This window comes from Carlito syrichta, unplaced genomic scaffold (assembly GCF_000164805.1).
Source record: "Carlito syrichta isolate Samal-C Ts95f unplaced genomic scaffold, Tarsius_syrichta-2.0.1 Scaffold303986, whole genome shotgun sequence".
Classification (NCBI taxonomy): domain Eukaryota; kingdom Metazoa; phylum Chordata; class Mammalia; order Primates; family Tarsiidae; genus Carlito; species Carlito syrichta.
Window position 1 is genome coordinate 484,108 of NW_007248082.1, and position 15,545 is coordinate 499,652.

Sequence of the window (15,545 nt, forward strand, 5' to 3'; positions counted from 1 at the left end):
TGACAAAAAATAATGAGTGACTGTAAATAAGTTATGTCTCCTAATTCTGTTCCCCATTTTTAGTATGGATCTAAGACCAGCTTCCTGGCTCTGAAGTAAAATCAGTTCTTATTGATATCCATTAAAAGAACTTAAAAACAAGTTAGTAGAATTATTCCTAGTTAGTGAAAACTAGAAGCTTTGTATTTGTGTATGTTATAGTGTGGGATTTTTCCAAATGTGACTTCCAAACTGCTTTTTACCTCTTTTTGCAGATCTTTGTAGAATTTGATGGCTGTAACTGGAAGCAACACTCCTGGGTTAAAGTTCATGCTGAAGAAGTTATTGTGCTTCTGCTGGAAGGATCACTTGTATGGGCACCCCGAAAGGAACCAGTCCTTCTACAGGGCACTCGAGTCTCAATTGCACAGTGGCCAGCCCTGGTGAGTAGCTTTTATTGAGCAGAAACATACTTGAGCTTTACTACTACACTGTAACTATGGTATTTATTCAATAGCTGAACTCTTCAGAATTCCCAAAAACCACACATACTTTGTCCTTAACACACTTTTAATGTGAAGATACCAAAGCAGAAATTAGGAGAAATCTTTTCTCCTGTGTCCTCTAAAACTTATTAGATGACATTTGATATTAAAGAATGTTTGCACCTTTAGTGTTTTCTCAGAGCAAAGTTTTGAAACAATGTTTATAATCCTTAAAATCTTTGATAATGAGAAAAAATAATGTTACAAAGTTTAATTGTAGTGGAGTGCAAGGGCTCACGCTTGTAAACCCAGCACTTTGGGAGGCTGAGGATGGATTGCTTGAGGCCAGGCGTTGGAGACCAGCCTGGTGAAACCTCATCTCCTCAATAACCAAAAACTTAGCTGGGTGTGGTGATGCATGCCTGTAGTCCTAGCTACTTGGGACGCTGAGGCAGGAGGGTCGCCTGAGTTCAGGAGGTTGAGGCTTTGATGAACCATGATCATGCCACTGCACTTTAGCCTGGTAACAGAGTGAGACTTTGTCTCAAAAAAAAAAAAAAAAATTGTGAGAGTATCCATTATTAGCAAAGTATAGGTATAAATGGTAACATCTCATTTTTAAATTTTGTTGTTGTTATTGGAGTCTCACTCTGTCACCCAGACTGGAGTTCAGTGTCACGCTCCTGGCCACTGTAACTTCGACCTGCTGGGCTCTGGCAATCCTTCCGCCTCAGCCTTCCAAGTAGCCAGAACTACAGGCACGCGCTACCATGCCCGGCTAATTTTTTTTTAATTGTAGAGACAAGGCCTCACCATGTTGTCCAGGTGGGTCTCGAACCCGTGAGCTCAGGCAATCCACTCACCTCGGCCTCCCAAAGTGCTGGCATTACAGACTGAGCCACCGAGCCCAGCCAACATTTATTTTTAATCCTAGTCTTCCTGTGGCTAACCAAATTAAATAACTAATAACCAAAACACATATTTTTTTTATCTATTGGTTGTACTTATCATCACTTACAAACTGTCTTCTTCCATTTGTTTTTGAGTCAGTGTCTCACACTGTCACCCAGATTGGAGTACAGTGGCATGATCATAGCTCACTGCAGTCTTGGACTCCTGGGCTAAAACAATCTTCCCTGCTCAGCCTCACTAATTGCTGAGACTACAGGCACATGCCACCACTTCCAGCTAATTTTTTTCTTTTTCTTTTTTGTAGAAAGGTCTTACTATGTTGCCCAGGCTGGTCTTGAACTCTTGGGCTCTAGCAATCCTCCTGCGTCAGGATTGCTTGTCGGGATTATAGGCATGAGCCACTGCACCCAGCCTTACATTTGTGTGGGGTTTTTTGGTTTTGGGGGGAGTTTTTTTGTGTTTTTTTTTTTTTTTTTGATGAGTTACAGTCTCACTCTATCACCCTTGCTGGAGTACAGTGGCACACTTGTGGCTCACCACAGCCTTGACCTCCTAGGCTCAGGTGATCTTTACAACCTCAGCCTCTTGAGTAACTGGGACTACAGGCATGTGCCACCACACTTAGCTAACTTTTAAATTTTTTTTGTAGAGATGACGTCTTACTATATTGTCTAGGCTGGTTTCAAACTCCTGGGCTCAAGCACTCCTCCCACCTCAGCTCCCAAAAGTGCTGAGATTACAGGCTTGAACCCCTAGACCTGGCCCCTTTTCATTTGTTTTTAAGGCCATTTTCCAGTTGACCTTTTAGTGGAAACTTTAAAAAATGGATACGGGGGTCTCTGCATGACTTTTATAGACTATTTATGAAATGGTAATATGAACCTACCCATGCATATTTATACCAGTGATTATTTTATAAATTTCACAAAGGTTTCAAGAGGTCTAGAGATGATAACAGTGTAACCTTTATTCTGAGAATTTACTGTAATTTAGCTCCCTTGAAGCCTGACAAGAAGATTAGTCAGATCCTTAGGGAGAATGAGGTGAATTTCTCATTCCTCTTGTCCTTTTTAGCAAATTAGAGTATTGAGCTGGCTTTCTGCTTTCGTTTGCTTTCTATGATTATTAGGGGGATAGATGCCAGGTTGGGAATGTTTCCAAGGATCTATGCTTTAGCTTATCTGTATTTACTGGGATGAAAGATATAACAACAGTGGCTACTTTCTCTGAGTTAGAGATTTGCTTGAATTGTTATTTATTTTCATTTTAAAATTCTAATCAATTTCTTATCATTGTACTTCACAGACTTTCACTCCCCTAGTAGATAAACTGGGTTTGGGTTCTGTGGTTCCAGTAGAATATCTTCTAGATCGAGAGCTTCGGTTCCTGTCAGATGCTAATGGGTTGCATCTGTTTCAGGTACTTAACACTTGCCCTACTCTGGAGTCTACTATTTCTCTCCTTACCAATTTTTTTGTTGATATGAATATGAGTGTTTTCCCTTTTCTTTCAGCATTTCTTTTATTACTTTCTCTAATAAATTCCCTATACTTTTTAAAGTTTCTCTGTTCCCTTGAAAAGTACGTTTGGTGACTGAAACCACCACCCTGAAACCACTCAGGACATAAGGCCCCTTAATCTAAGGGTCTCTTCAGAAGAGATAGCTATTCTGAGGTGACTGCTTCTATAACTTGAGTCCAAGGTTGCCTATGCTTACATTAGTGGCCAGGTAGACTGGGAAGAGTTGGAGCTGATTCTGAGCAGCATGAAATTAGTTACGAAGAAAAGGGAAAAAAGAAAAGGGATAAGTTATTAGTTTAAATAAACTAGCATTGGAGTTGTAGTTTCAGAATTTAGGAAAGATACTATTTATTTCTCACTTGTAAGGATTGCTGCCTGAAGTTTAAAAATAAGACTTCTAAGAGCTTTACTGTCTTATTGAGAGGGCAAGCTTTACTGTCATTTCCTAAACTGTGTTCTGTGAGATATTAGTGATGATTTCTTTGTTGATAGAAATCACTGCCTCTCAGCAGCCTTGTTTTATTCATCTTTATAATCCTAGTGTTTATATGAGATAACACTCAAATCAAGTCATTGTTGGGCATAGGCCAAAATAAGCAAAAAGATTTACAAGGAATAAAATGTTTTGTGGTCAGATAAATACAGGAAACACTGGCCTGAATAGGTTTCTTTCCTATATGATATATAAGATATATATCTTCTAAGCCTAATTGATCCTGGTGTCCTTAATTTTTGCAGAGCATCTCATGAGACTAGAGTTCTGTAGATAGACTTTGATAAATGTTGATACAGAGCTCCCTAGGGTATGATTTTCTCATCTGGTTAGATGTTATTACCATTCATTTTAAAATTCAGTTTTCTTCTTCTTGTATCTTTACCAGATGGGAACAGATAGCCAAAACCAGATTCTTTTGGAACATGCTGCACTGAGAGAAACAGTTAATGCTTTGATCAGTGACCAGAAGCTACAAGAGATATTTAGCCGAGGTAAGAATAGGTAGTTTTCTGTCCATGAACTCTGAATCAGGTGAATAATAAATGTTGAGTGATTAAATGGGACAACATACACTTTAAACATTTGTGCATAATCTTCTTTTTGTGAGTAGAATCAAGAGTATCTCCAGCTGGGCTCGGTGGCTCAGCCTGTAATCCTGTGCTTTGGGAGGCTGAGGTGAGTGGATTGATTGCCTGAGCCCACGGGTTCGAAACCCACCTGGGCAACTTGGTGTGACCTCATCTCTACAATAAATAAAAAAATTAGCTGGGCATGGTAGCGCGCGTCTGAAGTTCCAGCTACTTGGAAGGCTGATGCGGAAGGATCGCCGGAGCCCAGCAGGTTGAGGCTGCGGTGGACGGAAGCTGCCATTGCACTCCAGTCTGGGCGATGGAGTGAGACTCCAACTCAAACAAAAAAAAAAAGGGTATCTCCAAGGCCTGGCACAGTGGCTCACGCTTATAATCCCAGCACTTTGGGAGGCCAAGGTGAGAGAATTACCTGAGCCCACAGGTTCGAGACCAGCCTAGGCAACTTGGTGAGACCTCATCTCTACAGTAAATCAAAAAATTAGCCGGGGTGGTGGTGCATGCCTGTAATTCCAGCAACTTGGAAGACTGAGGCAGAAGGATCACCTGAACCCAGCAGATTGAGGCTGCAGTGGCCATGAGCATGCCATTGTACCCTAGCCTTTGTAACAGAGTGACTCAAAAAAAAAAAAAAGAGTATCTCCAGTTAACTGGATCTCTAGAATAGACTAGAAAAATAGGATCCTCACTCAGACCAGTATTTTCTCCTCATTCTACATTTCATAGCACACAGTTTTATTTTGAGTTGAGTTTTTTCCTTTTTTCTTTCTTTTTTTTATCTGGAGTCTCACTCTATTGCCCAGGCTAGAGTACAGTGGCATGCTCACAGCCACCCCATTGTCAACCTGCTGGACTCCAGCAATCCTTCTGCCTCAGCCTTCCAAGCAACCAGAACTACAGTTGTGCGCTACTGCGCCTGGCTAATTTTTTTTTTTTTTTTTTGCCCCGATTGGTCTCGAACCTGCGGGCTGGTCTTGAATTCGCGGGCTAAGGCAATAAGTACTTACCATGTACTAGATAGAGTACTGAGAGTATAGCCATGAGTTAGAAAATCTACTATTTGCAAGTTTCTCAAAAATGAGACTGTTGCTGGGTGCCGGTGGCTCATGCCTGTAAACCCAGCACTTTGGGAGGCCAAGTTGGGGGAATTTCTTGAGCCCAGGAGTTTGAGACTAGCTTAAGCAACATAATGAGACCTTGTCTCTACAAAAAATAAAAATAAAAAATTAAGTTGGGCATGGTGGCACACACCTGTAGTCCCAGCTCCTTGGGAAGCTGAGATGGAAGGATTGAACCTAGGAGGTCGAGGCTACAGTGAACTATGACTCTGCCACTGCACTCTAGCCTGGACAACAGAGTAAGATCTGGACTTAAAAAAATAAAAGAACTAAAGACTGTTAACACCAGCAAATAACAACTTAGAGTGCAAAGTATATTCATCAAGCAATGCGTTCACAGCCTTATTCACATTAATGAGGTCTTATTTTTTAAAATGAAAAAATGATTAGCTTTCAAGTTCAGATGCAGGTTTTCACCAAGATTCTACACAAAGGGTAGACTCTTGCTTCATTTATCCTTCCCTTTATATCACTCATCTACTCCCTTTCTGGGCCTCATGATAATCATTATTTTCAGTGAAATAGTGTCTTTGGTTCTTTTTTGTCAAAATAAATCTAAACAGATAAAGGTAGGAAAACTGACCTCTTGGGAAAGATGGATATCAGGATAAAATGATGTTTAATAATCAAGGAAATATAGGACAGAAGAATGTGAAGAAAAATTGGTAGCAGAGAAAAACATGAATGAACAGAAGGAAAGGTGGGAATGTATGTGAGTGTATATAGATAAATTAAGGAAGCTTAGTTATAACTTTGAGAGAGAATAATCTAAAATTAGTAATGATGTAGTCTTAAATGGACAAGGATATGTGGGAGAGAGAAACTGTCCTTGGAGGGCTAGCTGAAATTGCAGGGTAACATTACCTGCTGATAAAGTAATATCTTTGAAACTCTGTGTTCCTAGGAAGACAGGTGCTATATTTGTTCAGGCTATTATTAGTGCAAAGGTTGAAAACCTCATAAATGGAACTTTCTACCCACTGTTGTTATTAAAGTCAGATAGCAGAGTATAAGCGGACATATGTCATGCCTATGGTCATTTAACATAGTAGCACACTCAACTTAGTGACCTCATACTTTTTTCATGTTCACATCAAGTATCTGACTATATTTCTATACTACCTGTAGTTTTTGATTTTTTAAGTTTCCTTTCCCTTCCTATATTATTTCCAGAATTGGAAGATTGAGAAAAGCGGAGGGGAGGGTAATGGAGATTCTAAAGAAGTTTCGAATAAATGAAGAATTTCCAAAGATCGCTGGACAAAACCATTTGTGTTTTGTTTTTAAATTACTGAGTATGGTAAATCTGGAGTTGCTCATTTATTCAACTCTCTACATGGGGACTAAAAGTGTCAAATATTTGTTATACAATTTTTCTTTCGTGTTTAGAAACAATTATGAAATTTAGCTTAGCCAAAAATATTCAATGCTGACTGATCTTTCCTTTAGGGCCCTACAGTGTTCAAGGTCACAGGGTCAAAGTATACCAGCCGGAGGGAGAAGAAGGGTGGCTCTATGGTGTTGTAAGCCATCAAGACTCTATTACCCGCCTTATGGAGGTGTCTGTAACTGAGGTGAGCCTCTGTGTTATTCTAAGGTTCATCCTTCTCCTTACAAAGGATGGTATAGACAAAGCGAGCACTTCTTTGTGTGTCAGAAGACTTGGGTTCCATCCCTGACTCTATTGCTTAATGATTATATGACCCAAGAAAGGTTGTTCAGCTTTCTTAAACTCACTGTTCTCATCTATAAATTAAAGATAAATATGTAAGCTCCCACTGATCTCACAGCACTGTTTTAGGTACTTAGATAATATATCTGCAAGTACTTTGAAATATATAATACAATATACAAATGTACGATGGTATTATCATATTCATAAATGTTAGTAGTTAAAAGACTAGTCAGTTTGCCTTTGCTTTTGTAATACTTCTGCCACTGAGATGCTTAAAAAAGTGAATTGTTTCTACTGAAATAAACAGAAAGAATATAGTATCTAGAGATACCTGGAGGACTGTTTAGGCAAACAAGTATGTGTTTATGACTTCTTCAAACTTATTTCAGACTTGCCCTTGGCAATGATGTATAATCTAAGCATAAGTGCTTTTATTTCTTTATTACATTTTAAAAAATTTATTAAAGTTATAAATCTTTAAAATTTTCAAGCTGAGCTCGGTGGCACAGCCTGTAATCCCAGCGCTTTGGGAGGTTGAGGTGAGTGGATTGCCTGAGCCTACGGGTTCAAGACCCGCCTGGGTGACTTGGTGAGACCTCATCTCTACAATAAATCAAAAAAAATTAGCCAGGCGTGGTAGCACGCGCCTGGAGTTTCAGCTACTTGGAAGGCTGAGGCAGAAGGATCGCCAGAGCCCAGCAGGTCGAGGCTGCAGTGGCTGGGAGTGGCCACTGCACTCCAGTCTGGGTTACACAGTGAGACTCCAACTCAAAAAAAATAAAAAAGAAAAAAATTTTTCAAACCATGTACATACATAAAGTAGACAGTGAAGACTGCCCCTCCCCCTAGGCAAATACCCTGCAATACCATTAACAGTTTGCTATGTATTCCATATTCTTCCAAATAGTTTCTGTGTGTATGTTTGTATGTATAATAATATTTATATATTATGTATTTATATGATATATAACTATATTAAATCACACTTTAGTAACAAATAGGTCATGTAATACATATAGTTATATAATTTACCTTTTTAACTTAATTGTATATCATGAACATCTTCGTATGTAAATATAAAGATCTGCCTTTGCTGGGTGCAGTGGCTCACGCCTGTAATCCCAGTACTTTGGGAGGCCAAGGCAAGAGAATTGCCTGAGTCCAGGGGTTCGAGACCAGCCTGGGCAACTTGGCAAGCCCTCATCTCTACAATAAATCACAAAAATTAGCCAGGTGTGGTGGTGTGTGCCTGTGGTTCCAGCTACTTGGGAGGATACGGCAGAAGGATCATCTGAGCCCAGCAGGTCAAGGCTGCGGTGGCTGCGAGCATGCCACTCCACTCCAGCCTGGGTGACTGAGTGAGACTCTGACTAAAAAAAAAAAAAAAAAGGGCCTGTAATCCCAGCACTTTGAGAAGTCGAGACGATAGGATTGCCTGAGACAAGGGGTTCGAGACCAGCCTGGGCAACTTCGTGAGACTGCATCTGTACAATAAATCAAAAAAATTAGCCAGGCATAGTGGCTCACACCTATAGTTCCAGCTACTTGGAAGGCTGAAGAGGAAGGATTGCCTGAACCCAGCAGGTCGAGGTTGCGGTGGCTGTGAGCATGTCACTGCACTCCAGCCTGGATGACAGAGTGAGACTCTGACTCAAAAAAAAAAAAAATTTTAAAAAGATACATCCTATTACTCTGAATGGATGTATTATAACTAATTTCATTTAAAATTGATGAACATTTAAGTCATTTCCAGTATTTTCACTAATATATATAATGCCACAGTGAACATTCTTGAATATCCTTTTATAGTATTTATTGTAATAAATTTTTTTTTTTTGAGTTGGAGTCTCACGCCCAGGCTGGAGTGCAGTGGCATGCTCATGACCACCGCAGCCTCGACCTGCTGGGCTTAGGTGATCCCTCCACCTTCAAGACTTCTAAGTAACTGTAGCTACAGATGCATACTACCATGCCCGGCTAATTTTTGTGATTTATTGTAGAGACGAGGTCTCATCAAGTTGCCCAGACTGGTCTTGAACTCTGGGCTCTCACCTCACCCTCCCAAAGTGTTGGAATTACTGGTTGAGGCACCATGCCCAGCCTAGTAATAAATATTTATGTGTGTAAATGCTAGGTCATAGGTTATGCACAGCAAGTTTGACACTTTCATTAAATTGCTATCCCCACAATTTTTATACTTTACTAGGAGAGTGATTCTTTTTTTTTTTTTGAGTTGGAGTTTACTTTGACACTCAGGCTGGAATGCAGTAGCACGCTCACAGCCACCGCAGCCTTGACCTGCTGGGCTCAGGCAATCCTTCCACCTCAGCCTTTCAGGTAACTGGAACTACAGGCGTGCACCACCATGCCCAGCTAATTTTTTTTATTTATTGTAGAGAAGAAGTCTCACCATGTTTTCCAGGCTGCCCTTAAACCTAGGGGCTCAGGCAATCCTCTTGTCTCCACCTTCCAAAGTGCTGGGATTACCACCAGCACCACTGTGCCTAGCCAAGAGTGATTCTTTTAATGATTGTTCTGAAACTTTTTTTTCATAATGTATGTATATGCTCATAATATAGGATACGAAGGTCTCAGAGATACAGAATTTGAATAACATCTCTAAAGGACACACTTGAACATTGAACTCAGTCCTTTCATTCATGCACTTAAATATTTGAATGGTTTCCACATTCTAATAGGGAAGTAGAATCAATCAAGAGATAATTACATTGATTAGGAAGTTACATAATTATGTCTTGATGGACATGACATTAAATGTCTTTTCCCCCTTTTTCATATTTTCTGCTATCCTGCTCCTACTGTAGAGTGGTGAGATCAAGTCGGTAGATCCCAGACTAATCCATGTGATGCTGATGGATAACTCAACACCTCAGAGTGAGGTATAGTAATGGACTGAGTCTCTGAGCAGACTTATGAGCTTGCATGTGTGTTTTCCATAAAATGCCTTTTGAGTTGTTCAGCTCTGGCCACTGTATACTTTTTGCTCTTCTGCAATCTTTCTGATTAAGAGGGAATAGTCTCAGGCAACCCTCTCGGGTCCCTTCCCACTCTGGGAGCTTTTGTATCCTCTCAATAAATCCTGCTTTAAAAAAAAAAGGAGGGAATAGTCTCAAGAAAAAAACTTAGTTTGAGCAAACGCTTTTAATCATGGCTATGTTCTCTAGTTGTTTTAAAATCCAAGTCCTAACCATATCTTCTTATATTCTTGTCAAGGCAAGTATATTTGATAGATATAGTAGACAGTTAAAAATACAATAAACAATAGTAGTATTCATGACTTACCCTGTAACAGGAAATGAAGCAGAAGCTATATCCTCTTTTTTTTTCCATTAGGTGGCATTGAGCTCCAAGCCAGTCTGAAATTCTATATTCCCAAGTAGAATCAATTCCAACAGGTACCTAGTTCAGTGCTCAGCACACAGTGGATTACTCCATTATTATTATGAACCAGGCCAACTCTTGGTTCATTCAGAATTATTATAGCAAAAAAAAAAAAAAAATCATAAATCTGTCTGAACTAATCAAGGAATTCTGTATGGATTTCCTTTAGTAAGCCAACTGTCCCCGTATTCTTAATAGTAGCTTAGCACCTTGGCAATATTGCTGTCTTGGCCACTCCTGCTAAGTGTATAGTTCTTCCTCATCTTCTTTATCCAGTCATTCTTGATAAACCAAGATTAGAGTAGGAAAAAAATAAGATTAAATTTAATAGCTCTTCACTACATATTGTATTACCACAAATAGGAAGGTCTCTTTCCTATTTATTGTGTTTACATGGCTGAAAACATCTGTTACTTTGATGTTGTATTGGGTGCCCTTTTTATTCCTTTCCTTACTTTATTCCTTCATTAAGTACCTGTTGTATGCCAGATACTGTTCAACTGAACACCTATAACTGAAGAGTACAGGTGTCAATGTCCTAGGCTTCTTACCCACGTGTGAGTAGCTGACTGTAGGTAGGACTTACATATAAGTTGTTGTTTAGGGAAGACAGGAGGTTGCTGTGAGCCAGGCCCTGCAAATTGGCTGAATGAGTTAGAGGTGGGATTTGTGGTTTAGCAGCAGATGTTGGTTATTCTCTTTTTGGCATTGTCGTGATGTGACTATCTTCTTGGCTAGCAAAGTACAATTATTTCTGACAGTTCTGCCAGGTTTTACAGTAACCTTTTTTAGAGTTCCATGATCAGCTCATCTTTTAAGTGTGAGTATGAGTAAATGAACAAGGAAAAAAGGACAGATTTCACCAATAGTACTTTGATTCGCAACACTGAAACTAGGTGGTAATAGAGATAGATTAAAGAAAGGATAAAAAGATTTTTTTAAAGGATCAAAAGAAAATACTACTTAGCAAACAGAAGCAGTTATTGAATGAAAGGTTTGGAAACTTGGATAATATTACTAGGAGTATGAGGGAAACAGAAGTATACCTTGAGCTTTGTTTAAGTGTTTAGAAGAAAATTAAAAGAAAAAGGATAGACATGAAGGTAGCAAGAAAGGAAAAATACAGAAACTAGAACTGGCAAGAAGAAATATACAGTTTGAAAAAAGTTTCCATTTTAACAGCTATAGTAATGATTATAAAGATAGAGGTCTGCAAAGAATCTATAGGTATTCAAAGACAGTAAGAGCAGATTAAGTTGGTAAATATTAATGACTAAATGACATGTGTCACTAATTACCACTGCAACACATATTTGAATAAAACTTTCTGAAAGTTATGTGAAAGCTAAAATGAATATCTGCATCATGGAATATTGATCTAAAAAAATGTTCTAAGTATAAATCATTGCTGCCCAAAGATTTCTCGAGAGAATGTTTACTGCATCCCTTGCCCCTCTCCCTTCATTCTTCTCAAGGAAGGAGTTTATTCAAAGGTGGGAGTTGTCCCTTCTAATCCTGTGTCATCTTAGGTTGTCTGGCCTCTCAAGTAAGGCACAAGTAAGATTTCTTGAGATAGTCTGAAATTACTAGAAGAAATAAGAGATTTGGCCATCTGGCCTGTGGTAGCCTGCTCTTTTTCCTTTACTCTGTCTAATGCTTTGAAATAAAGTCTGGAGATTGAGTTTTTACAGTGTATATGAGCAGTCCAAACCTGGCTCTATTGGGATCACTTTTCCTTTGGTCAGACTCACAAGTGTTGGGGAGATTTCTTATCTCAATACTTGAAATACAAGTTTTTGTCCAGCAAGGAGATAAATATGTAATAAAGCAAGTTAATTCCTTAAGCAGCAAATGAGCTAGCTCCCAGTCTAGCTCTAGTAGTCTGTTTTATGAAAGAAATGTCACAAATTGTTAAAACCCTCAAAAGTCCATTTGAGGAAGTAGTATTTTTTTATTTAATATAAATTTTGCCAAATGGGATAACCTCTAGGAACTATTATCTTGAATGTATAAACTGAGTCACAAGAAGATTGGAGCTTTTGACAAAGGGGATATATTAGTGCAGGCATTGGAACTCGGCAATCTGTGCCTGCTTTGCCTACTTCTAGAGATGGGAAAGAGCTAATAATTTATGGTTTTCACAGGATGAAAGGTCCCTTGTAATGAATCTGTTTTGAATTTTGTTTTGTAGGGGGGTACGTTAAAAGCAGTAAAATCTTCCAAAGGAAAGAAGAAGAGAGAGAGCATAGAGGGGAAAGATGGCCGGAGGAGGAAAAGTGCTTCGGACTCTGGGTGTGACCCTGCATCAAAGAAATTAAAAGGAGACAGGGGTGAAGTAGACAGTAATGGGAGCGATGGAGGTGAGGCAAGCCGAGGGCCCTGGAAAGGAGGAAATGCCAGTGGAGAGCCAGGGCTGGATCAGAGAGCCAAGCAGCCACCATCTACATTTGTCCCCCAGATTAATCGCAACATTCGCTTTGCCACTTACACCAAAGAAAACGGCAGGACTCTGGTGGTACAGGATGAGCCTGTAGGTGGGGACACACCTGTACCTTTCACTCCATATTCCACAGCCACAGGTCAGACTCCTTTGGCCCCAGAGGTGGGTGGAGCCGAAAGCAAAGAGGCAGGAAAAACACTGGAACAAGTTGGCCAGGGCTTGGTAGCTTCAGCAGCTGTGATCACTACCGCCAGCTCCACCCCAACCACGGTGAGGATCTCAGACACTGGCCTTGCAGCAGGGACTGGGCCGGAAAAACAGAAAGGCAGCTGGTCGCAGGCCTCAGGAGAGGTGAGTTGTTTCAGGGGCAGAATTGCAAGATTTGGGTTCACTCTTTCACCCTTCTTTATTGCCAAAACATTAAAAAACATCTCAAATGCCCCAGGGAAAGAGTATTTCTGAGATGTGCTTAAAGTGTATTCTCTGGATAGGCTTTTACTGCTCATTGGGCAAATGTATATGTATTTTGATAATTTTATCAGCTCTTTAAAGTCACTTAACGATTGGGCTAATCAAAAATTGGTTATATAACCCAACTTAAAGAAATATTAAAATAGATCTAGTGAAGAATCTTTTAAAATTCAGTGACCTATTTTGGTTCACATTAGTGTTTGAGCCTCCACCAGGTCTATGAGAGGCAAGGTTAATGAATTACAGTTAGTAATAGTGAACATTGTAATAAAGGCTATGTGTGCAAGCTACCATTACTGTTTTCAGCTGATCACATTCTGTGATATTTTCCCTTGAGATTGGGCTACTTTCATGTCATTTGATATGGCCATAAAAAGTTTTTGTTTTTTTTCCTCTCTAACTTCATCTTTTTAAACTTTACCTGGAACACTTGGTGGGTTTAATCACAGTAGTATCCAGTTTACTATGTTCTTTATCTGATATGTCTATGCTGTGGCTAAAATGGACTTTTTGTTAAATACGTGTGTGTGTGTGTGTGTGTGTGTGTGTGTGTGTGTGTGTGTGTGTGTGTAGAGACGCAGGGTCTTGCTTTGTTGTCCAAGAATCAAACTCCTGACCTTAAGCTATCGTCCTGCCTTAGCCTCCCAAAACACTGGGATTACAAGTGTGAGCCATTGTGCCTGGCCTTTAATAAAAGTTAACATGCCGGCATGGTGGCTCAAGCCTGTAATCCCAGCACTTTGGGAGACCAAGATGTGGAGATTGCCTGAGCCCATGAATTCAAGAACAGCCTGGGCAACTTGGCAAGACCTCATCTCTACAATAAATCAAAAAAACTAGCTGGGTGTGGTAGAGCGTGCCCGTAGTTCCGGCTACTTGGAAGGTTGAGGCAGAAGGATCTCCTGAGCCCAGCAGTCCAGCCTGGGCAACAGAGCGAGACTCCAATTCAAAATAAATAAATAAATAAATTAACAAACAAATAAATAAAGGTTAACATCAAGTTGGCTTCCCAGTCTAAATTTACAACAATATCAAAATCAGTTGTACAGTCATTTTACCTAATTTTGGTTACCAAAAGGGCTATTAACTCAAGCTAGAAAACGAAAAACAAAGGTGAAATGCTTAATGACTTTTTAAAATTATATATAGGAAACTACTGTGTGCTAAGCATTGTATATTAATATAAGAATTGAAATCCCTATTTGAAGGAGCTCACATCCTAGAGTAGCATCATTTCAGATATAACAATGCAAGATAAAACACAGATATAATACATTTCATCTTTTTCCCCTCCCCAGCAGATGAAAATTGTTAATCCCTTATGTGCAGGGATGGGGAGGGAGATGAAATGTCCACACAAAAAAGCAGAAGGCCTGTAAATGTAAATTTCATACTATTCATGGTCTGTCCTCTGTTAGTTGATCAGCGTTCCCAAGAGAACCAGGTAAGGATCTTAGGGGATTTCCAGTGTAAGTCACATAGTGCCTGCATTATTTAAAATCAGCTCCATGTCAAAGACAGTGTGAATGTAAATGGGCTTACAAAATAGACCACATTTTACATGCTACAAGAAGTGATTCATCGAATGCTACTATTATTGGAGTAGCAAAGCTGAACAGATGAAATCAGATTCAAAGGTATTTGAAACATGTTGGAGAAATTTCTGTGACTGTATCAGTCATTTTGTTAATGTTTCAACCTGAGTCTTCTCCTAGGATATGATTTTAAAACACAGAAATGAATGTTTTCATTATGATGCCTAATCTAAATAGGGACACAGACAACAGGAAACTTCTTGCCCTAAAAACTGGGTTGAAATCAGTTTGTCATCACTTTCTTATAAGAAAAGGATTTGAAATTTAATCATTTGAAGGAAAAATGAAAGACCAAATTATTTTTCATTCATGTTTGTATTTATTTTTAAAGGGTGGCTTTAGGAATGAAACATGAGCTATCCATGTTGGTTCTTTGCAGTCATGCAGGTGTCAAGGCTTCTGGCCAAATCCTGCTAGGGAAACAACAGCAAAACCTCAGTGTTGTGTCTTTCTATTCTCTTCTCTATTGTGGGGAGGGGGTTTGAGTCAGTGCTTATTGGTTAATGGGAAGAAAAAGAAAATGAGCTTTAATTTTTTAACTCTAAAATGCCCTGAAGTAATCTCTAGTAGATGTCAGTTTTAGGTAAACCATAGGTGGGCTGCCTTCAAGGAAAGCCCAAATGTAACTCCTCTTGCATATTTAAGGACTAGTTTGACCGGGCTCGGTGGCTCAGCCTGTAATCCCGCGCCTTTGGGAGGCCGAGGTGAGTGGATTGCCTGAGTCTGCCGGTTCGAGACCCGCCTGGGCAGGTGAGACCTCATCTCTACAATAAATCAAAAAATTAGCCGGGCGTGATAGCGCATGCCTGTAGTTCCAGCTACTTGGAAGACTGAGGCAGAAGGATTGCTGGAGCCCAGCAGGTC

At 39.7% G+C, this 15,545-nt stretch overlaps 1 protein-coding gene across 3 annotated transcripts in view; it reads left to right on the plus strand.

Annotated features, from left to right (window-relative positions):
• Nucleotides 1-378: 378 nt before the first annotated feature.
• Nucleotides 379-15,545, plus strand: part of KDM3B (lysine demethylase 3B) — a 63,066-nt gene continuing 47,899 nt past the window's right edge. Inside the window, exons 1-6 of one of the 3 annotated variants that reach the window (XM_021713002.1) lie at nucleotides 379-422; nucleotides 2,682-2,795; nucleotides 3,779-3,884; nucleotides 6,548-6,672; nucleotides 9,599-9,673; nucleotides 12,367-12,966. In XM_021713002.1, coding sequence (XP_021568677.1) covers nucleotides 3,779-3,884; nucleotides 6,548-6,672; nucleotides 9,599-9,673; nucleotides 12,367-12,966 — 906 coding nt within the window. In that variant the 5' untranslated portion in view covers nucleotides 379-422; nucleotides 2,682-2,795. Of the gene's footprint in view, nucleotides 423-2,681; nucleotides 2,796-3,778; nucleotides 3,885-6,547; nucleotides 6,673-9,598; nucleotides 9,674-12,360; nucleotides 12,967-15,545 lie in introns of those variants that run through there. The other 2 variants (XM_021713003.1, XM_021713004.1) reach the window with 2 other exon arrangements.